Below are 22,639 nucleotides of genomic sequence, written 5' to 3' on the forward strand. Positions count from 1 at the left end.
TGCTCATCCCTGACACCCCTGTGCATCCCCCACATTCCATCCCTTCTGGGAGTGTGGCTGTTCCTCCCGGCAATGAGGGTCCCCCCCTCCCATGGGACTCCCTGTTCCAGAGGGTCAGTGCAGATGTGACAGTCACTGAGCCGCCAGTGATGGCCCCGCTACAGTGTAATAGTGTAACACCACGGACCTCATTCACCTCCTGTTTCTTATCAATGACACCTCCTCCGTTCTCCTCCCACTGCTTCTCCTCTTCCCAAAACCCATGTTTCTCATCTAATCCCAAAAAAGTTTCCCAAAACCCACCACAGGGCAGAAAGATATTTTTAATCAGCAGTCCAGCGCCCAGGGCTTTGGCAGGCCTGCTGCTTTCCAGGCAGCAGAGCCCTTTCTTCCCACACCTAAGAGAGAAAAACTACTTAGAAAGAAACTTCACTTTATGTTTTCCTCATGTGATATCACCCTGACCACAGCTGGCTTTTAAAATCCATTAACTCTGTAGGAAAAGACCCTCCAGGCAGCTTTTTAATGCCACAAATCTGAGAGGGCATTATCCTGAAGGCACTTACGGGGAGGCCTTTGGTCCCAGGGCAGCACAGCCCAATGCTGTGACCCCGATGACCAGCGCTTCATGGAGATGTGGTTTCTGGCAGAGTAAAACTTCCTTCCCATCCAAGCTTGTCCTGCTCCAGGAACAGGTTTGGGTAACACCTGCAAGGTGGTCATGCCCCAGCACAGATGGGCTTCTTGTTGGGGCTTGGATGCAGCCGATGATATAGGGAGCAACTGGAGGGGGTAAAAGTACATCTGAAATTCCCTGCTCAGCCCTGACTCAACACAGACCCAGCTCTGCCCGGACAAAGATAATTAAACAGCTGTAATTGCTCTGCTTTGGCACCTTCTGGGACACCTTGAAGGATGTCCATGCCCCAGCCAGAACCATCCTTTCACTAACACCCCACCAAAAATCAGCCTTTCATTAACACCCCTCCAAAAATCAGCCTTTTTATTAACACCTCTCCAAAACCCATCCTTTCATCCAAGGCAAAGCTGGTTGTTATTCCCTCGGTCACAGCCTCACTTGAGCACTGGGCACGTGGGACCGCAAAACCAGCCTGGGGCAGTTTGTAGCTGCTCCTCATTGTTTCGCATTCCCAGGGTATCTAAATTAGGGTCCACTGACCTGGAGCAGACAACTCACCTGTCAGCATCATGTGCAGCAGCTGTTGGCACAGGGAGAGAGCCTGGAGCTGCCAGGGGGATCTTGCTCCCCCAAAACACTGCATGGACCACCCCGACCTCCCTCAGGCTCTGTCTCCGGTGCAGTGCTCGTTCATCAGCACTTCTGGATTCTCCCAGTGCATCAACCTCCTTAGCTGGCATCTCCCACCGGACTGGGGAAAGTCTTCCCACCAAGCAGCCAGAGCCAGTGCCCGCGGGGCACGAGCAGGAGGAGGAGGAGGAGGAGGAGGCCCGGCGGCGCCGAAACGGGGAGAAAGAGCGCGGAAATGGGGTTGGCAGCAGCAAAAGGAGCAGGCTCACCCCAGATGGGACTCGAACCCACAATCCCTGGCTTAGGAGGCCAGTGCCTTATCCATTAGGCCACTGGGGCTGCGCAGGGCGCGCGCCCCGGCTCGCGGGAACGGCCCCGACCGCGCGCCCGCCCCGGGACCACCCGCGGGACCTGCGGGATGGGGGGGACACCGGGGCCACCCCGGGGCCGGGACGGGGCCGCACCGGGACCGAGGCTGGGTTTGCCTTTCCCCTTCACCCCGCGGAGGGGAAGAAACGGCAGGGGAAAAGCGGGAAAAGATAATTTAAAAGTAAGGGGAAGGGGGGGGGAAAAGGACCGACCACGAAGGGACTCGAACCCTCAATCTTCTGATCCGAAGTCAGACGCCTTATCCATTAGGCCACGCGGTCGCTGCGCTGCAGCCCCCCAGTGATGCTGCCAACGCCCGGCATCGCCCCCCGCCCCTCCCGGGTACCCCCGGAGCTCTCGGGCAGCAGCCACGCTGGGGACACGGAGGGCTGTGGGGGACACGGGGGTCCATAGGGGACACGGGGGGCCGTGGGGGACACGAGGGGATGGCAAGGGACACGAGGGGATGGCAGGGGACACGAGGGGATGGCAGGGGACACGAGGGGATGGCAGGGGACATGGCTGGGGAAGGACCATCCACTGCCACAGGGAAATCTGCTTCCAGGTGGGAATCAAGTGTGGGACTTGCAGGCAGCAATTTCTGTGCTTGGACCGGTCATAGAATCTCAGAATCATGCAATATCCTGGCTTGGAAGGGACCCACGACGATCATCAAGTCCTTGTGCCCCTTATGTCTGATTCAAACCCCGTCTCAGAGCCCACACACTTCCCACCTTCTACCTCTGACACAGAGGCCACAGTAATAAGGTGCCACCCATGACTTCCTGGCAGGACAGGACTTTTCAAGCACACAAAGATTGGAGTCACTCTCCCACAAAGAAACCATCGCTTCGAGTACCTGGAGACATTGCTGGAATGACAGCGGAAAAAGAAGGCAGAGATGGAGAGCAGGGTGGCTGAGGGAAAGACAGAAAAAACCACCAAAATCTCTGGGACTTTCATCTTAACAGTGAGGACTTGGAGAAGAGCTTAAGGAGCACAGGAGATCAGCAAGGAGGCAGAACTGGAAAATCCATGAGTGCATGAAAGGCTCAGTGCTTTGGGAAATAAGGACACGGTGTGGGGTGCTGTGGAGCAGGACCAGGATCAAAGGAGAGCAGCCTCTCCTTCTCCTCCCCAACACCCCTCATGTCATGCAAGCACTAATTCTTCTTCCACTTCAGTGGACTCTCAGCAGACTCTCAGCCCTATAAATGAGACAAAATTTGCTTCTGAGTAGCTCTGGCTCCCTGCCTTTTCTTTGTGGGAATGGGCCCTTTCTTCTCCTCTCCCTCAAATTGTTGGATTTTTTTTTTTAATGACCTGATTTTTCCTTTACCACAACCAAAGGCTGCTCCCAAGAGCCAGCTGAGTGCAGCAAACCATTAGCAAATCCTTCCTTCCAAAACATAAATTGTCTAGTTTCTATTTACAAAAATCCATCCATCATTAATAAATATCAAATCAACTTCCACATAATAAATGACGTGTTCTGGACCCGTTCATAAGACACACGGTACCATTCGCCTCCTTATTGGGGAGCAGGAGACAATGCAGCGAGTTTTGATAGCCATCCTCACCTTTTCTCTTGGGACAGGTAAGTGCAAGAGGGATGGAAAAGCTTTGAGGAATTCTATGCTCCTCTAGGGACTTTTTTTGAAGAATGGATTTTTGTGTGTTAATGATGTTTCTCACATCCACAGCTCCACACCCTTTCTCTTTTAGTGCCTCTCTCTCTCTCTCACACAGTTTGAGATCCTGTCTGAGATTTTTGTGTTTCAAGTGGAATTCTCTTTCTAGCAGGGACTGCTCCAAAGTACCTCTGCACCTACTATGACATTGTTGACTACCTGAACATCTCCTCTCACGACAAGCTGCACACCTACATACTGCCCAAGGCAAACCTGAAGGAGCCTGTGGAAGTGAAGTTGGATTTCATGCTGATGGCTATTCTCTCTGTGGTAAGGACCCAAAACTACTCTTTATAACAGAAAACTGGGTGATTGCTAGACTGGGGATTGAGTCTTCTGCCAGCAAGGCCATGGGGACAAGAATCAGCCCCTTCCTCTTCTTCAGCTTTCTGCTGTTTGAAAGCGCTTTTGGAAGATGTGGAGTATTTTCTCCCACTCCTTCCAGGAAAAAGTTGAGAGGCACATGCAGACAAGCAGCCTACTTTGTAGCAGGCTCCAAAAACACCCTGTGGCATTCCTGAATGGAGCAAGGCACTTGCAGGGCACCACCATGGAAATGTTAGCAATAATGTATTATTTTTTCCAAACCTTTGGACTGTTTGCTGCTACTCTTCAGCTGTAGGGCCAAAACCCCTGAGCTCTCCTCCCAAGCCGAGTTCCTGCAATCTGTGCTGTCCACTGCAGGAGCCACAGGGAAAGGCTTCTGGATACACCTGAGAAAATCAGCCAAATATCCTCCCTTTGTTTCTCCAGGTGGAAAAGCTCCAAACAGTCAGTTTTTACTTCGTCTTGAACCTGGTAGGTGCCTCAAGAGCGTTTCTCTCTGGTGATGCCCTTCATGACACCTGGTGCTGAGCCCAGCACCAATTTTTCTCCTGCGACTTCTTCCCCCAGGAGTGGAAAAACCCTTTGGCAACCTGGAACCCGCAGGATTTCTGTAACATTTCCCAAATCATTCTTCCCCTGGACACGTATTGGTCTCCCCCCATCTTCATCTTAGAGCGGTAGGTTCCCTTTTCATTTTTATCCACTGGCTTATTGTAGCAAATGGGATAAACTCATATGGCTAAAAGTTGTTCCCATGAGCTCTCTGTAACCAAGAACCTCGTAGTTTAGATTAATGGTGACCACAGTTTATACGAAGCACTTTGTGGCTCTGTAATGTTGTGAGATCTCCAGAAATGCCCTTTCTGGGCTGTAGCTAAAGCTGAGGCAGCAGCAGAGACTGGGAGTGCTGTGGAATAAAGTGACCCTTAGCAGTGTGTGGACAGATACAGGACAGAGCTCGAGGGTCTGACAGAGGGATGGGCACCACAAACAGTTCTCCAGAGGAGGGAAAGAGGGAGAGGCAACGAGCCCCTGCCTCAGATGAGACTGGAAGCAGAGGGTAGAGAGGCAGGAGTTGCTTAGGAGGTGCAGAATTACAACAAACCTTAGTCCCAAGGCACTCACCAGCCCTTTTTCCAGCCCTGGCTTCCTCTCCTCACTGCTGCATCCCACGGCTGGGTGATGGCACGGAATCCCCCAAGAGGGTGTTCACAGCCAGGGTTGGGGGGGACTGAGGCACAGGCAGCATCTCAGAGCTCAGTTGCTCTCCCCTTCTGTTTCCTGCAGAGTGGACGGACAAAGCTCAGACATGAATTACATGGTCCTCATGCACAATGGCAGCTTCAACTCCACCCGGCCCCTCCAGGTCACCCTGACGTGCAGTTTGATAATCCTCAAGTTCCCCTTTGACACCCAGACGTGCAACTTGAGTATAGCTTCATTTCTCTACCCAGGTACAGCTGCAGGCTCAGTTTTACCACCTCTGGGGTGAATTTGCAGAGGGAGGAATAGATGAGATGGACCCTGGTAACTCCTGGGTTCCTGAGCAGCACCAGACTCCCACATTGCAGGGCTGAGGTCATGCAAGACCAGGGAAAACGAGTTAAAGCACTGCCATTCTGTTCTGGCACGTTTCCAAGCAACATCTCTGGAAGAATCTGGATGTTCTGTGGCAAGTCCCTCCCAGGATTGATCTCTACAAACAAAAAGACCAGGAGGCTTCCTGCAAAACCACTACTTGTTCACGTACAGTTTTGCAGGACTGATCTTTAAACCCACCTGAAGGCCATGGAAATGAGCGAAAATTAATCATAGAATCAGTAAGGTTGGAAAAGAGCTCTAGGCTCATTGAATCCAACTATTAAAAGGACAGTTTCACTAATCCAAACTGCAGTCAGAGTTATCCCAACAGGAAGGGTTGAAATATAAGCAGAGGTGACATAAAACCCACCAGGTCCCATCCAAAAAAAAGACAACAGTCCCATCCAAAAAAAAAGACAACAGTCCTGATCTACCAGGGATTTCCCCCCAGATTCACATTCCCTGCCAAGACTCTTTCCCAGAGTCTTTTTTAGTTTCTCCCTGATGGGCTAAGAAACCCCAGCAGTGTAAGAAATGTTGGCCTTCCCCATCTGCACCCACCCTCTGTCGGGTGGGACAGGGAAAGGAATAACTGACCTCTAGTAAATATCTAAATTCTGCAACTTCTCTCCTCCTCTGCTCCTGCCCAAGCAGTAAGAGACCTTGTCATGAAGACAAGAAGGACAGCATCTGAGAGCATGAAAGACAGCCAGAGTTTCTTCCTAACTGATGGAGAATGGAAGTTCACCAATCTGAGCATCATTGAACGCACGGAAACGATGGATGACGAAGGATTTTCTGTGATCACCTACATGGTATGGCAGCATTTTTGTATTATATTGCACTGATTTCCCACAAAAAAAGAAAAAGACAATTTTTTACATTAGGGAACCAGCATTTGCCAACACAGTAAGTTACCTCCTGCTCACCTAAATTTTGCCCATCTTCTTCAACAGATTTCCATGGAGAGGCGACCCACTCTGTACATTCTGAACCTGATCCTCCCAACGTGTGCCCTGTACCTGCTGGACATGGCTGTGTTGTTTGGACCCAGCTCTCTTGAGGAGAAAATCAACTTCCAGATCGCCATCATCCTTGGCAGCTCCATGCTGGCTGTGATCCTCAACAACAGCCTCCCAACTTCCTCCAACAAACCACCTGTAATAGGTACCCATCTTTAACAAACCAAAACTGGTCTTCATACAGGTACTTGCCCTAAGGAATGGGTTTATAGACACATTTATGAACACTGCAGTCATAGACAGCTAAGAGTTTATCAACTTCTGGAGTCAGACTTTCCCCATTCCTCATGGGGCAACTGAAGCAGACAGGATTATGTAAGAAAATGCCAATCACCCAGGGCTTTCTCTTGTTTTCCTGCTGTTCTGCAGTGCTGTTCTTCCTGGGCACCTTCCTGCTCATGATCATGGCTGTGTTAGACACCTTCTTCCTGCTGTACCAGCACCGCAAATCCCGGCCCTTGGACAAGGTTCTCAGAAGATTCCAGCGACGTAAAACAACCCAGAACCTCTTTAACAAAGCAGGTTTGGTGCATTTCACTGCAGGTTTGTTTGAGCCAGGGGGGGTTTGCTCAGGGCAAGCAGTGCCCCAGCTGTGGTGGCCCCACCAGCCCCGCCTGTGCTGACACTGCTCTTTGCTCCCTGCAGACGTGGGTGCTGAGCTGGCCAAGACACCCCTGCGCAACCAGCCCGTGACACACCTGGCCAAGGAAGGTCTCCAGCATCTGAGCCCTCCCAAGAAGGCCGAGGGAGGAGGGCAACCTGCCAAGGGCCACTGGCGACCACAGGAGCAGAATTCGTTTATGCCAGTTCTGGAGAAGGTCCTTCTCTACAGCCACTTCTTCCTGTCCCTGTTTTTTTTTACTCTTGTTTTTGTAAAATGGAGCAGCTAAAGGCCAGCTCTGCGCAGTGCTAGTTCAGTTGTTCCCCACTGTATCACTTCTGACCCCTCTGCTGTAGTTTGTTCTTGCTTGAATCACAAATGCAGTTGTTTCGGATGCCTAAATAAAATCAAAACCCAAACCCACAGGGCCCGAGGTCTGCATTTGTAGTGCTTTGTACTCTGGTTCAGTAGAACTACAGATGTTTCTACTGTGGGCTAGCAAGGTATTTGAATAGAACAACTGTGAAATCTGGGGTAACACCTTCACTCTACCCAACTATAACTCTTACCTCTAACATGACCAACAGGAAAAGCAGTTGATTCCCTGCTCTTTGAGATACTTCCACTTTGGGGAAAGGTGTTCAAGAATTCCACCTCAGATAATTAAATAAAACAATGTAAGTCTGAAGTGTTTGTACTATTGTTTCTGTGAGTTCCAGTGAGATCAGCAGCATTCAGAAAACCACAACAGAGAGAATAATAAGATCACCAGGATTAAATGTTTTTAAAAAGTAACTAAAAGATAACTTTTTTTTATATGCATCTGAGCATATCAACACTCCTTCAACTCCTGGTGCAAATGGCTTCTCCCAAACAATCACAACCAGCCTAGAAAACAGTCCTATAGGTCTGTTGTAGAACTCCTGAGACACTCCAGATAAACACGGATCACTGCTAAACACACTCCAGCACCCCAAAAAGCTTCTCCCATTCAACTTCTAAGCAACTGTCCACTTGCAAGGCCAGGAGAACTCCATTCCCTGTGGTTACACAGAGGGACAGAGGATTTATTTGCCTTACAGAGGATGTGACACGACTCAGTTTGATGAGCAGGTCAGTGTGGGATCTTGGTCCTTGCTACAAAAGCAAGCTCACAAGTAGAAAAGAAAAAATTGAGGAAAAGTGGGATATTTGCAAGTTGGTGTATTGCTCCACATTTCTCAAAACTCATGTCTAAGATCTAAGCCACAGACAGGAGGGAAAGCTCTTTATTTATAAGATCATCGAGTCTGACAGTGTTGAACAGCTCCTAGACTGGTTTACAGATCAGCAATGGGCTTGTGGGGCCAGTATGGGTATTTCTCCTTGTCCAGTTTGGTTTCAGGGAAGGCTTCATGCAAGTCTTCAAACGTCATCTGCTCAAAGGGAATCATGTTCTTGAGCTTCTGGAGCTGCAGCGGAAGCAGAGACAGGCACGTTACAAGTCACTGCTCAGCAAGAAGGAGCAGAGAACACACAGGTGAGAACAAGGGGTGTGCCAGGGTGGGTTACAGACAATATTCCCTGAGGAAGGTCCAGCCTCACCTGTTGCTCATACTGGGCAATCCGATCTTTGGAAGCCTGAACATACTCAGCAGTGCTCTTGGCCTGAGGAAAGCAGAGGATGTGGTGAATGGGGTTGTGATGATGACAGTGACCCAGGGTGAACCTGCACCCTCGTGCTTTAAGCTGGCATTAAAATCCACCATCATTACACTGGGTAAGTGAGAGAATCTCAATCAAATCCCAAACAGACAAACCCTTCCTTGTGCAGAGATGCCCTTGCTAAGCTGAAAGCCGGAGACAGAGACCAGTGAAGGGCAGAGCTGTGCTCTGGCTCAGGCTGTGCCCGTGAAGGCACATCCAGGACATCTCTTCCCACCTCACAGAAGGCAGAGTAAACCCCAGCACTAGGGAGTGGTTCGAACACTTACAGCTTCCTTCTCCTGGGCATCGATCTTGGCACTTTGGGTATCCACTGGCTCAGGAATCTTCAGTGCACTGAACTGTAAATTGAAAGAGAAGCTTTTATAAGGTTTGTTTGATTGAAATAATCATTCACAACGAGAATATGCAGCATTCCCTCCTTTCTTCCCAGGATTTGCCCACAACCATGTAGGTTAATGAGCTAAAGCTGATCAGTGCAGCTGTCCCATGACCCTCCCAGGCAGCACTGCTCATCCAGGAGCTTCCAGCCTTCTCCTCTGTCCTGCCCACCACCCTCATGACAACCAACACCACACATTCATCACAGCACTGTAAGGGAGTAGGAAGGTCTAACACCAAAGATTTTTCCTATCACAGACTTATTTCCCCCAGGACAAAGCTTTCAGACCCATCCGAGGTCAGCGGGTGCTCGCAGTTTTGGAAGGCAAATTTTCACAGTGACAAAACCAAATTCTTCTGCCAATCTTGGTGTTTTCCTCTCAACACCACCCAGTGAAACCTCTAGAGAGGTTGCTCCAGCTGGCAAAGAAACTGACCTTCTTCTGAAACTCATCCACCATGCCAGCCTTGGCAACATTAGCCTTGTAGAAAGCCCAGTCGATGGCCGGAGGCTTCTCTGGCAGCGCTGCCAACCTGAAGGGATGGAGGACAACAGACATGAGCACTGACCTGAGAGCCAGCAGAGCCTGCTGAGTTTAGTTTAAATATTTTTTGGTTTGCCATCAACAAGCCATTTCTGCAAATCCCTCTGCCCTTGGAACAGGCTTCTTTGGACAGACAGTTCAGCCCGCTGCTCTGCCCTGCTTCACTCAGCACCTATGAAGCTCCCTGAAGGACGGAGGGGGCAGCTTCACAACACTGAGCCTCAGGCAATCAGCAACATCAACTGCAGTAGTCACCTGTATCAGGCAGTGGACGCTGAAGGATTTGAAAACTAAGGATTTGAGAACTGCGTGTGAATCCGTACAGCACTTAACAGAATAACAAAGCTCCTAAAACGTCCTGAACACACCAAAGCAAAGCACTCTTGTGAACTCACAGCCACGGGTTTACCCTGGGGAAGATTAACTAAAGATGATTTGCCAAAAAAAGCCACCAGCTGCCTCAAGGTGACCTGCTTTAATACCTGCCGGGACGTTCCTGCGGGACCACAGGCAGCGTCAGTCCCAGCACTCACACCGGGGGCTGTGCCGGGGGCTGAGCGGCCCGGGAGGAGCGGGGCGGGCTCTCCCGGGGCCGGGCGGGCACTCACCGGGCTGTCAGGGCATCGCTGCGGGTCTTGAGCGCGTTGTACATGGGCCGCTGGTTCGGGGGGACCCGCTCGGCGAAGGCCGCCCAGTCCACGGCCTTGAGAGCAGCTCTGCGACCCGCCATGGTGAGACCTGGGCAGGGACACGGCGGTGGGAACGGGGACGGGGGGGGACACCGGGGATGGGGCACTGGGGGTGGGGACGCGAGAGGGCTGGGGCTCGAAAGGACCGGGACACTAGGGATGAGGACATGGTGGGGATGAGGGGGATTGGGACACGGGGTGAACGGGGACACTGAGGATGGGGACATGGTGGGATCAGGACATGGAGTGAATGAGGACACTGGGGATGGCGATGGGGACACGGGGGGATCAGGACGGGGGGGTCGGGGTACTGGGGTTAATGGCGACATGGAGGGGATTAGAACACCATGGAATGTGGACACGGCGGGATGGGGTCATGGAGGGGATAGGGGACACGGAGGTACGGGGACATGGTGGGGATGAGGGCACGGGGGAATGGGGGCACGGGGGACACTGGGGCCGCTCTTCAGCCCCGCCGCGACCTCACACCGCTCCCCACCCCCCCCACCTTCACCGGCCCCCCAAGCCGCAGGCCCTGCCCGTTCCCGTTCCCCTCGCAGTCCCGGCGGTGCCGGGTCCCCTTTCCCCCGTTCCCGTTCCCCTCGCAGTCCCGGCGGTGCCGGGTCCCCTTTCCCCCGTTCCCGTTCCCCTCGCAGTCCCGGCAGTGCCGGGTCCCCTTTCCCCCGTTCCCGTTCCCCTCGCAGTCCCGGCGGTGCCGGGTCCCCTTTCCCCCCCTCGCAGTCCCGGCGGTGCCGGGTCCCCCGTTCCCGTTTCCCCACCACTACCGGGTCCCCTCTCTCACCTTCACCGTCCGACCCCGCCGCGCGCCGCCGGAAGCCCCGCCCCCGCCCCACCCCCGCCGCCCAATCAGCGCGCGGCCCCGCCGGAATCCCTCCGCGCCCCCCGGAAGTGTCGCGGGGCGGACGCGGCGATGGCGCGGGGCGGGCGCTGAGGCTCCGCCATGGCCGAGGGGCCGCCGAGGGGCCGCACGCCCAGCCCGGGCCCGGGGGGGGCCCCGGGGCCGCCCAGCCCGCGCTCGGCCGGGCCCGCAGGGGCGCCGAACCCGACCGCCGCCAACGCCACCGCCGCCGCCTCCAAGTGGGTGCGGCTGAACGTGGGCGGCACGTACTTCGTGAGCACCCGGCAGACGCTGTGCCGGGAGCCCAAGTCCTTCCTGTGCCGCCTCTGCTGCCAGGACGGGCCCGAGCTCGGCTCCGACAAGGTGAGGCCGCGGCAGTGACACCGGGACAGCCCCTCCTCGACCCGCCACGGCCGCCAGTGTCACCGTCCCACGGGCGAGGTGACACCCCTGGCAGCCGGTGTCACCCGGGGCAGCGCCCGCGGGGCCGTGCGGGTCTGGACCCCGCCGCGTGGATGGGCCCATCTGCACAGCAGACCCCCGGTCCCACACGTCGCTCTGTCACACACCATCTGCTTGTCCCTCGCATTCCATGGTCATGAAGCTTGTGGCATCCCCAAAATCCTCGTCACCCTCGTGCCTGTGACACGCAGGTGGTTCCGATCCCTCCACTCCCACGGTGACTCCAGCCAGCAGCTTCCCACAGTGTTGCTGCTTCCCACTGTAACAGTGGGTACAGAAACAGGGATTTTATGATTTCTCACCCTGAGCATGTCTGTGGTTCTTTTTCGAATGTCTTTCACTTTGCTCCCATAAAAGATCACGGTGCACGTTCCTGGATAGTTTTGAGGTCGCTGCAGTTTGTCAGAAGGATTTTGCAAACTGTGATTCCTGTAATTTGCAGGTTTTCCCCAGGATCTGCTACACGAAATGTTGTAAATATGTCGTGGGTGGGTCAGACTGAATTAGTTAGGTCTGTGTCTGCTCCATTCAGAGATTAATCAAAAGATATCTCCTGATAGTTTGATCACAATCAGCAGCATCATTGAGGAGAGGAGCCCAGCATTTCAGTGTGGGTTTGCACAGTTGTTGTTGCTTTAGAGCAGATTGGCAGGAGAAACGTTGGTTTACAGTGATCTAAGAGAGGGATATGAGTTCTGTGTAGGGTTTGTCAGTGCTTCAGAGCTGCTCAAGAGATGCTTTCAGCTGTGAATTATGAGTTATTTAATGCCAGTAGTTGTTGTGTTGCTGGAGATGTGGCTGGAGCTTTGCAATGTGTGTTTGCAGAGTGGAAAGGAAAAACTGAACTACTTTAGCTGTCAAGTGCCCTTAGTTGGAACTGGAGATCCCATTTCCTCCAGAGCCCCCTGGTTAAACCAGGCTGGAGAACAAATTTAGGCAGAACACAACTGCCAGCTTTTGGTTCTTATTATTGCACTGAAGAAAAAACTAAGCCCTCCTTTTCTGTCTGGGTGTGCCAGCCCTGTCTGCACAAGTGCTTCGTGTGAGGCATCTCCCGGAGCTGCTGAGCCACGACATTGGTAGTTCAGATACTGAAAAAGAAAAACGTTGGTTTAAACGTTGGTGGCATCATTCCTACACCTCCTACAGGCAGATGAATCCAGGTCCTCAAAGGGAAGCTGTTCAGTTTATTGTGTTAAGCTAATTTGTCTTGGTACCACTGAACCCTCCCTTTGTTCCTCAGGATGAGACGGGGGCGTATCTCATCGACAGAGACCCCACGTACTTTGGCCCGATACTGAACTACCTCCGGCACGGGAAGCTCATCATAAACAAGGAGCTTGCAGAGGAAGGTAAGAGAGAAACACCAGGAAAAACTGTAAATGGTTTTGGACAGCTCATCCAAGAGCCCTCACCAGAGACCAGCCCCAGTGCACAGGGTTCCTGCCCTGCCGAGGGGCGAGCGACCACGTTCCCCAGGGATGCTGTTAGTACTGTTAACTGCTCATTAACAGGGATTGAACCATCAGATCCCATGTCTTCCCAGAAGCTGCAGCTCACAGCACACCCTGGCACTGTCCTGCTGAGCCCAAGGTCTGTCACAGCCCATCTCCCTCTCACAGATTGTGGTTCTCCCCAAGCAGGAAACTCTGGGGGCTTTCCCTTAATGGGACTGGGTGAATAAAATCCTGTACCACGAGGTTTCTGATAATCCCAGGGAAAGGAGAATAATTTTTCTTAAAGATCCTTTAAGTCACAAAGGGAGGTGGCAGCTAGTCAGGCATTTTCTCCCAGCCTGGGAGCAGGAGATGGCTGGCACAGTCTGTTCAGCATTTGGTATTCTCACATCTCGGCTGGATTTGGAGTCGGGAGCAGGTGTTGCCATCCTTGTAGCAGAATCATCTTCATTCTACCCTGTGCAAAGTAACAGAATTTGTCTCTGCTTTGGGTTCCTCTCCCAGGGGTGCTGGAAGAAGCCGAGTTTTACAACATCGCGTCCCTCGTGCGGCTGGTGAAGGAGCGGATACGGGACAACGAGAACAGGACCTCTCAAGTAATGCACATTGGGGTTGTGGGGTCAGTCAGGTCAGGAGCACAGAAAGACAAGTGTGGCTGCAGACCCTGCAGTAGCAGCTCTTTGGTTCAGCAGTAACAGGGGGATAAGAGCTGTGAGGTGGATCCAGGGCACGGCTAGGAAAGAGTGTCCATTATGGCTTTTTAAAGCACAGACCACTGAGTCATCTCATAGCAGTGTAGGGAAAGGCAAGGGACAGTTACACAGGAGGGGCCAGGACAGAGATGGGTGGTTATAAAGCAAAACATACTGCTTTGGTAAAGAACAGCTCAAAGTCTTCCTTCTCTAAACCATTTTTTCCCTTTAAATCTGTCTTCTTGTGGCAGTTTTCCCATTGATGCTCAGCTGATATTAACACACCCAGTAGATTCAATTTCAGAAATGTTTTCAAAAAGCAGCAGGTGGCTTTGAAAGCCAAAGAAGATTTGCTTTCCCTGGCCCTTAGACACCTAGAAGGCTTTTAAGAGAAGCGTGCCAGCCAAATGTGTATGTTTTGAAATCGGTGAGATGAAACCTCAGAAAGCCTGTGGGGCTCTGGATTCCTCAGTAAGACAAGAGCAGGAGAAGCTTATGAACTTCTGGCTTGACAGTACAGTAATTACTAAACTACAGCAATTACTCCCCATGCTCTAGGGACCTGTGAAGCACGTGTACAGAGTCCTGCAGTGCCAAGAGGAAGAGCTCACACAGATGGTGTCCACCATGTCCGACGGGTGGAAGTTCGAACAGGTACGGTTACCAAAGAGTGGCAGAGTCCCTTTGAAAGCTGGATATGGAATAAGCAGAGTTTGCTGTTGAATTGCACTTCACCCTGCTTTGCTCTTCTGAATAAGCAGCCTGACCTGGGCAGTGCACTTGTGTCCAGTCACTGACAGGGAAGAGCAGAAGTCACTCAGACTACCAAGCGAGATTTAATTTTCTCTTAGGAATTCTTGTGTCCTTGTCAAATCCCAGAGCAATTCTTCCCTTTTGCATTTCATCACATACACCAGGCCCTGGTACAACAGTTTTATCCAAGAATATTACTAGAGCTGTGAAAAACCACAGCATGACTTTTCTGGAAGCTCAAAGCCACAACTCCTGCATTTGCTAAAGAGGCACTGAGTGTCATGAGAACTTCCTGCAGATGCCTTTGCAATGCAGCTGGTTTTGGGGCTGGGTGTCACTGCAGTTGCATATGGTGTTAGTTCCAGATTTGGTTTCTAGAATCAAACACAGTTCTCTCATTTCTGAGGAGAGAGGACTGGAAGCCAGCTGGCCTGCATGTTAGTGCTCTATTAAGAAACTGTATTAAGAATAGGCTCTGTGGATTTCAGCAGCGTCTTCCCGATGTTGTGGGAGATGTGCTGACACAAAGCGAGACAGAGGATTAGGAAAAGCACTGTGCATCTCTTGTTCCTATGGATCTGTTCTGTAATGCCTGAAAACAACTATTCCATAGTGGAGAGGCAGCCAAAAACCTGCCCCTGTGAGCCAGCAGTGAAACCTTGTGACCAAGAGCCACTCACTGCTCCATGGAAATGCAGTTCTCCAACACCTAGGTTTTGCTGCCCAACAATTTACTTACCAGAATTCGCCTCTCACACATCCATGTACACACCCCCAAAACCTTGAGGCTGCAGGCACTGCCCTTCATGGGAATCTGCACCCTCAGATCTCTCCTAATCTTCCTTTTCAAGGAGAAGATACCCATTACAGGCAAATGCTGGTGTGTTCCTTCCAGTTCTCTCCCTCTTCCATCCACAACCTTTGCACAAACCACTGAGATCCCTTCCTGTCCACCACAGGCACCAGGAAAATTTTCTGCACCTCCCACTCCAGCACACTCCCACCATCAGGAGCTGCTCTTGCCCTCCCCAGGACTTGCATCCAGCTCAGCCCCCTCCAAAGGCAGCAGCCTGAACAGGACAGACACAGTGCTTTGGTTAGGGCTCACAGAGCTGTGAGAGGGCCCAGACTGGGTCACAGAGCAGGGACAGGGAAGTGGTGCAGCCTGGGATGTGTCCCATGCTGAACTGGGCCCTGCTCAAAGCCTGGGCCTGCAGCCTGCTGCCAGTGTCTTTCCCAAGATGTGCAACCCAGCACAGCTTCTCCCCTCCCCAAACCACAGCACTTGGCAGGCAGAGACATGTTAGGAAAGACTGCAACAGATCTACAGAGTGGGGACAGAGAGCCTGTTGCTAAATCCCAGCCTGGATGCCAGGGATTGAACAGAGCAGGCATTCCCTACACAAGCTCTTTGGGTCCAGTCACTTTAAAACAACCAAAGACCTGGTGCAGAAACCTGCAGGAAAACCAGAAGTGGTAAAAGCTGTTGCAGCCTATTGTCTGACATGCTTGGATTCTAAGAAGAGACAGGTTCTCTGCCTTGTACTGTTCAGTCTTGCTTACAGTAAGGATGGAATAGAAACTTGCCATTTTAAAATCAAAATCTTTTCTCCTGCCCACCTGCAGTTCAGTACTTTGGAAAATTGCCACCTTCACAAAACTTGTTGAACAAATAGTGGCTTGTGGTATTGAAATATCCAAGAGCTTAAATAGTCAAGACAAGGAGCAGGGAAGCAAAATACCTTTCCTTATCCTGTGTCTATGTTTGGCACAAACATCAGAACCTGTTAAAAACACTGGAGGCCAGTCAGTAGAACAGCCCCCCCAAGTTTTCCTGCAGCTGCACTGTAACCATACAGATGCTGATCTCTCTAGGAAGGCTGTTGACTGCATCTGTTTATATATAAATATGGAGCTGGCTGTTCTAAAATCCATTAGGACATGGAAGTTGGGGTGCACACTGCACACTAAAGTTTCCTGGATACACACAGTTTATAAGACTCATGTTGCTTCCTTCAGATGACTTAGATTTATTCTCTGGGAAGCAGAACTGAGTTGTAAATGACAAATTAGCTCTGCACTCTGGGATGTTCTTTTAATGTAATAATGATAAATGAGACAGATGGGATTTCTTGGATCGAGTCCAGACACCCTCAACACAACAGTAATAGAATATAATCCCATTTACACAGATACCAAGCTCCATCTTGACAGCATCTATAGAAAGGATGGTGTTGGTTTGCCACATGTCCCCAGTTAATCCAACATCTGCCTGAGGTAAAGAATTCCCATTTCCACAGTAGAGTCACCAGGCAGGTTGAGAGCTGAGTTCAGTGTGGACCAGGCAGCCTGCACTGCCTGCCCACATCTGAGTGAGCTGGATATTATGTATTGCACAATCTGTTTTTCCTTTTTCCTCCCTCAGAAATTAGCCAATGTTCTGCTGTGTCCAGCATTAGTTTCAGGCTGGAATTCCTCCGTGGGGCTCCAGGTGCCGCTAGAGGGCCATGGAGCTCGGCTGTGTCCCTGCCTTACACACACATGGGAAGCTGCAGGGAATTGCAGGTCCAGAACAGATCTCTCCAGACAGTCCTACCTCACAGAGCAATTCTAGGAATAAAGCAAAAGCCTTACTTATAGTTACCTAGTTAAAAGTTGCCTAGTTACCAGTTAAAAGACTTACTGATAGTTACCTTGGCTGTCTCCTGTTGCACAGTTGATCAGCATTGGATCTTCCTATAACTATGGAAATGAAGACCAGGCAGAATTCCTCTGTGTTGTTTCCAGGGAGCTCAACAATTCTACCAATGGCATTGTCAAGGAGCCAAGTGAGAAGGCCAAGGTAAGGCACCTGCTCAGGTGTATCGACCTAAATTCCCCCGTGAAAGAGAAACCCTTCCTGCACCAGCAGATCCATAATCTGCAGCAGCACTTCTGTGTACCAGCTGTCCTGTTTCCTCCTGCATCATCCCCTCTTGGAAGATTTCACATTTTACTGTAGGAAAGGAACTGAGGCTCTTTGAACACTTCAAATTAAGACCAAAAAAAAAATGGAGGAAAGAGAAACTTGGAAAAGGAGGACAGAGTAACAAAGACCTTTGAAGTCGGTCACATTTTGTGGCTGAAGGATGCTGCAGGGAGAAACAAGGGTTTTGTTCTCTTTCAATCCTCTCCTTCCTGGAAGTGTCCAAGGCCAGATCGGATGGGGCTTGGAGCAACCTGGTCTAGTGGAAGGTGTCCCTGCCCATGGCAGGAGGGTGGAACAAGATGAACTTTAATGTCCCTTCCAACCCAAACCATTCTATGAATACAATTTTTTTTTCCCCAGGATAGAAACAAAAGGTGACATCCTTAACTCCTGGCAGGCAGCTGAGCAGGATTTCTAGTAAAGGGGCTCCCTCAACTTTAACCAGCCTGTCAGTTGTTTTGTGGTGGCACAAAAGCCAGCAAGCTCCTCTCACATCAGTCCATGTTTCTTTTCCCTGAGAAAAACAAGGACTCTGAACGTGAACTTTTGCATCTAAAGTTGTCTGAGGTTTTCACAGAAGGTCTCTCCTGTTCCAGATTCTTCAGGAGCGAGGATCCCGGATGTAATTCAAGTGTCCACTCCGTTCAAACTCCCGGATGTCACAGGGCAGTCCAGCTGGGCAGAGCATCTCTCCGCAGAGCAACCGGCCCTTGTACAGTAACCAAGCTAATGCAAAGCAAAGCCGAGCCTGTCCTGCCAGTGGCAAATAATTCTGGTCATAACCAAAGGCTTCCCTTTTACCCCGGAGACCGAGGAAGGGAGAGACTCTTCCAGTTGGATGGTCCTTTCCCACAAGTATTTGTTTTGTTTTCTTGGCCAGCGCTGTATTGAATTTTTCCAACAATGGCTGGGCCGGATTCCCAGTCAGAGCCTTTGTGGAGGTTGCTCAGGTCCTCAGGCCCTTGTAATCAGTCCCACCTTCCACAGGCTGGTGTGGGTGGGAGGATCTGTATTTGAGCTGTGCCATTTCTTGCACCCAGGTCTGCCACCAGAAAAGTGCAGGGACCTTGCAGTGCTCCCCCTTCCTCCCCTAATCAGATGAACAGGGCTTTAAAAGGAGGAGCAAAACAACCACTCCTAAAAAACCCCACACAGACTTTTCCATCCTTGCTTTGTATTTGTTCCTTGTTCAACTCCTAAGAGCTGAGTTTAGATCTAAAGGGAGGGGAGAGGTGTGTGCATCTGCCACAGGTCTCACTGTTAACACTATTACACATGGGCTCCTGGCATTTTCCAGAGCCCATTACTTTGCATGCAAACAAAGAGGCCTGTGTTCACCCAAAATAGTGATAGCTCTGTCCTTTACACTTCTCTACAGAGGAAGAGGGGTGACATCTTCCCCTCCAATACCCTGCTAGGGCCATATCTTAGCCTGGTGCGAAGTCACAAGGTTTAGGGACTTGTTGCTGCCAAGTTCAGCTTTGCCTTGTTTGTCTCCAGCAGCGTGGGCTCTGTCTCCTTCCCTCTCACCAGGGAGGGCTTCAGGCAGAATTTCTTTTGTACTGTAGCAGGCAGGTAGGTTGGTTTGACCCCTCGAGATCCTTTGCGGAGGAGATCCCCTATTATCTGCAACCCCCTCACATCCCCACCTTTAAGAGATCACCTCAAATTACAGAGGGACATCACAGAGCTGGGGTGGGGGAATTTGGTGAAAAGTTGCCAAACTGTTGTATTGTTTCTTGTCCAAAGTGATGTGTCAACTTCTGTGACTTTTCTTTCCGTTTTCTTTTTTTTTTCTTTTTTTTTTGGAATGCCTTGGATGGATGTGCAAAATGTTCGTTTGTGCCTCTCTTGAATTCTAATCTTAGCCAAACTGCAGTCACTGGTTCCTCTCTGTGCCACCCCTAACCAAGGGCATGTTCCTCCTAGTCTGGTAAATGGAATTTCATAGGAATTTGCTGCATGTTTTCCCCCTTTCATCCTGGCTTTGTTCTTTGTAGCCCAGGTGTCCTGGCACTTGGGTCATTTTCAGTCAAATCCCAAACTGACATTACAGCAAAGCCTCAGAGACGCTGGAATTCACAGACACTGATAAGCTCAGAGCAGATGTTTCTCGATAAGGAATCAGAAAATTCCTCACCTGGACTGAGGAGTTGGGCCCCTTTCTGGAGGCCTTCAGCTACCTGTTGTCTCCTGAAAGTTTTGAGATAGAATCAGGCAGGTTTCCCATCTTACCACTTGTTGCTGATGAGGCCTTGCAGCAGCATTACCAACAACCAGTTCAGTGACCAAGTTGTGCAGCAAAGACACCGAGTGGCACCGCTGTGCTCTGCCTCTCTTCAGTCCTCTCTTGCCTTCCTCTCCATCCTGCTTTGCCAGTGTACCTCCTCCGGTGGAGCCTTTGCCCCATTCTCAAGACAGACTGGTTAACTGTCTGTGCTAATTAGTCCTGGTAACAACAGGCTGTACCAAATGTCTTTGGATTCACATTGTGTCAGTTACGGGCTGTGGAATCGCAGCTGGTTTGTCATCACACTGGAGAGCCCAGCTCTTCTGCCCTCCACCTTCCCTGTTTATAACGTGGTGAGCTTGTGTTGGTGTGATCAGACCACACCTTGGCTGGGCCTGAACAACACTGTGATGTGTATAGATCTCTCTCCTCTATGTGCATCTTGTAGCCTCAGTCGTTGTCTGTGCTCACAGCTAAGAAATCGAGAAGCACACATATGCAAGTTAGCAGCCTAAAAAGCCCTTAGACACTCTCATCTGTCTTCTTCCCCTTCTTCAGAGGAGGGAGTTTCTGGGAACTGGTCAAGAAATATCAAACTAAAGGCAACAGGAGCTGGTCAAGATGCTTTTGTCACATTGCTGCCACCTGAGCATGTCGGTGAAGCCCAGCAGAGGATTGCCTGATGCAGAGTGATGCCATTGCTGTCCCCTCTGATCCACAGAGAGCCAAAAGTTACCAGGTGAATGGCACAGCTGTTGAACTGACATGCACAAGAAAGACCATCAGAGTTGCATCTCGGTTTTCCCCTCCTCTTTCAGCAGGGAGGAGGTGCCAGGGGACCACAAACTCTCTGGGTCTTTTTAAGTTCGACAGAACAAGTTTATGGTAGAAAACCAATCACTGCTACTGGACATTTGAGTTCTTGGGCGGTGTTTAGGACCAGGCATGAAGTCTATCCAGAGTAGGTACATTCCCAGTGGAGGATTTCTCCTTCCCTGACTATGCTAGGTCACCTTTACCTTGAGACCAGGGCTGGTCTCAGCATTATGCACCAGTTGCATCCCTTCTGTGCTTAAACAGGGCTTTTCCATCCATTGCCTTTCACTCAGTCACAACTATATCAAAACTAGTGCTGAATTAGGATGAAATTTGTCCCATTCACTCTAAAAAAAGCTGTAGCATGTTGTGGTGAGTGGAGTAGGTAAGCAGGGGTAGATCTACTGGCTGTCCAAGAGTGCTTGTGCCTCTTGGGAAGGTTCACTTTAAAGCACTAGTCCTGGGAATGGAGCGTACGACACTTTGGTTTTCTTTAAACTTTCCCAGTGGCCTAAATTGTTCCATTGTGGCAAGACTGGAAATAACCTCTTGAAGTGTCTTTGTTTCTGCACATTTTTAAAAAAAAAATCGATTTTTCTCAGGGGTGACTGAGTGGGCTGAGGCGAAGGGGGCCTGGTTGGCTGCGGGGTGGGGGCCAGAGCAGCCGGGCCGTGGGCTCCTCCCCGGAGGTTTTGTACAGTTTGTCACATGTCAGTGCCCTTTGCTACTGTTTCTCTTTGTTTATTAAATGTGTTTGAATAACAGTTGAGATGCTGTGATTATTTATCTTTTTTTCAACAAAGATTCTGCAATGGGTTTGAAGAGTTTGAAGGCTGGTCTGCGGCCTCCTGCTTTCCCCCTGCATCACCTCACACACAGATACTGCAGTATGGGGGAAGAAGTGTGGAAATTAGGTACCTACTTCTGGCTCCAATTTATTTTTAACAATGGTTTGCCAAAAGGAGAATCTAATGAGATTTTGGAGTCCTCCTAGGCTACTTTCAGAGACAAAGGCAGAACTGGAGCTTGTTTCTGATCTACTATACAGAAGAATGTAAACTTCCACATTTATCTTAACCATTTCCACTGACAACCACAAGCAAGTAGAACACTGATAATACCATTAAATGTGAGTAGCTAAGAAAGGAAGAGGATTTTTTTTTTTTCTGTCAACTTTCATTTGCTAAACCCCTACTTGACTCTGGACCACCACCAAGGCAGGAGGTGAATGGCACCACAAAAACACCCAAGGAACTTACTACCTGCCTGTGGCAGGATTTGGTCCCTTCTACTGCCAGAAGCAACTGGGGGAAATAAATTCTCCAGGTGGCTTTGCCAGGTGCTTGGGAAAGAGATGAGTAATAAAACATCAGAGATTTTCTGATAGCCACAAAGTAAGTAGTGCATGCATCCGAGTTGCAGCAGAGGGACTTAAAAACCCCTTTATCAGCCTTTTCTTTGTTGGAAAAGGCATAAAAGGAGTGATTCCACAGCCTCCTGTGTAAAGAGAGGCTCAGGCTCCCCCTTGGCCCCCATGCTGTGTCCAGGGCCCACCTGGCTCCCTGGGGCTGGTGCTCACCTCCCCCCTCAACACTCCCATTAGTCACCCCAGCATTGCCCCTGCCAGTTTTGCCTGGAATATGACTAATAATTTGGTTTTCTGACCTGCCTGCTCATATCTGTGCACAAAGAGGAATCCCTAATTGACATTAAAGATAGGAAAGGGTTTTAGCATCTTGAGGCACCTCTCAGCATCCGACTGCTTGGCCTGGGGCTCTGGCAAAAAGCAGTGGAAGCTGTGGCTGCATTTCCCCTCTCCACACACATGTGGGAGGGTGAAACCCAGCTGTGCAGAGGTCCTGCCACAGCCACACGTGCATCTTGCACAACACCTCCATCCCCTCTTCTGCTCTGCCTCAGGCTCTCATAAAAACGAAGGTCAGTTTGTCACTGACCCACCCACCCTCACATGGCACAAAGTAATCAACCCAGATCTCTCTGCAGACAGGAAACATGCAGATATTTTCCACCCAACTTACTAACTTGTTTGGGAAACAAGGACCTTAGCTGTGTCCTTCTACCTAGATCTGGTTTTGAGGCAGTTACTGAAGATTTAACCCAACCTTCTTATAGGCAGAGAACCCTCTCGCCACCTACACTCTCACTTCCAGGACTGGAGAAACACTTTGGTTTCTCCAAACCACAGTAAAGGAGCTGCAGTG

General features: G+C 50.6%; 3 protein-coding genes and 2 non-coding genes across 5 annotated transcripts in view; 2 read left to right on the forward strand and 3 right to left on the reverse strand.

The window, feature by feature from the left end:
* LOC113952320 (5-hydroxytryptamine receptor 3A-like) overlaps positions 1-7,150 on the forward strand; it is a 7,794-nt gene extending 644 nt beyond the window's left edge. Inside the window, exons 2-12 of the mRNA XM_027654231.1 lie at positions 1,324-1,510; positions 1,910-1,981; positions 3,149-3,236; positions 3,440-3,600; positions 4,084-4,128; positions 4,225-4,334; positions 4,945-5,111; positions 5,893-6,053; positions 6,195-6,405; positions 6,630-6,749; positions 6,906-7,150. Coding sequence (XP_027510032.1) covers positions 1,324-1,510; positions 1,910-1,981; positions 3,149-3,236; positions 3,440-3,600; positions 4,084-4,128; positions 4,225-4,334; positions 4,945-5,111; positions 5,893-6,053; positions 6,195-6,405; positions 6,630-6,749; positions 6,906-7,150 — 1,567 coding nt within the window. The remainder of the gene's footprint in view (positions 1-1,323; positions 1,511-1,909; positions 1,982-3,148; positions 3,237-3,439; positions 3,601-4,083; positions 4,129-4,224; positions 4,335-4,944; positions 5,112-5,892; positions 6,054-6,194; positions 6,406-6,629; positions 6,750-6,905) is intronic.
* TRNAR-CCU lies at positions 1,537-1,609 on the reverse strand. Its single transcript has one exon. It is a non-coding gene; the product is annotated as a tRNA-Arg (tRNA).
* TRNAR-UCG lies at positions 1,848-1,920 on the reverse strand. The gene has a single exon. It is a non-coding gene; the product is annotated as a tRNA-Arg (tRNA).
* A 950-nt stretch (positions 7,151-8,100) lies between the features above and the next one.
* Positions 8,101-11,027, reverse strand: ATP5PD (ATP synthase peripheral stalk subunit d). Its single transcript, XM_027654615.1, has 6 exons — positions 10,983-11,027; positions 10,100-10,229; positions 9,384-9,480; positions 8,835-8,906; positions 8,446-8,508; positions 8,101-8,312 (listed from the first exon to the last, which is right to left on the reverse strand). Exons 2-6 carry the CDS (start codon positions 10,219-10,221, stop codon positions 8,181-8,183), a joined length of 486 nt encoding a protein of 161 aa, XP_027510416.1. The 5' UTR covers positions 10,222-10,229; positions 10,983-11,027; the 3' UTR covers positions 8,101-8,180.
* A 78-nt stretch (positions 11,028-11,105) lies between these two features.
* On the forward strand, positions 11,106-21,239 carry KCTD2 (potassium channel tetramerization domain containing 2). The gene is made up of 6 exons (XM_027654397.1): positions 11,106-11,402; positions 12,745-12,853; positions 13,463-13,554; positions 14,209-14,304; positions 17,120-17,245; positions 17,968-21,239. The coding sequence occupies exons 1-6, from the start codon at positions 11,142-11,144 to the stop codon at positions 17,995-17,997; spliced, it is 714 nt and encodes a 237-aa protein (XP_027510198.1). The 5' UTR covers positions 11,106-11,141; the 3' UTR covers positions 17,998-21,239.
* Positions 21,240-22,639: the final 1,400 nt, after the last annotated feature.

Source organism: Corapipo altera, unplaced genomic scaffold (assembly GCF_003945725.1).
Source record: "Corapipo altera isolate COAL_440 unplaced genomic scaffold, ASM394572v1 343, whole genome shotgun sequence".
In the NCBI taxonomy this organism is placed as follows: domain Eukaryota; kingdom Metazoa; phylum Chordata; class Aves; order Passeriformes; family Pipridae; genus Corapipo; species Corapipo altera.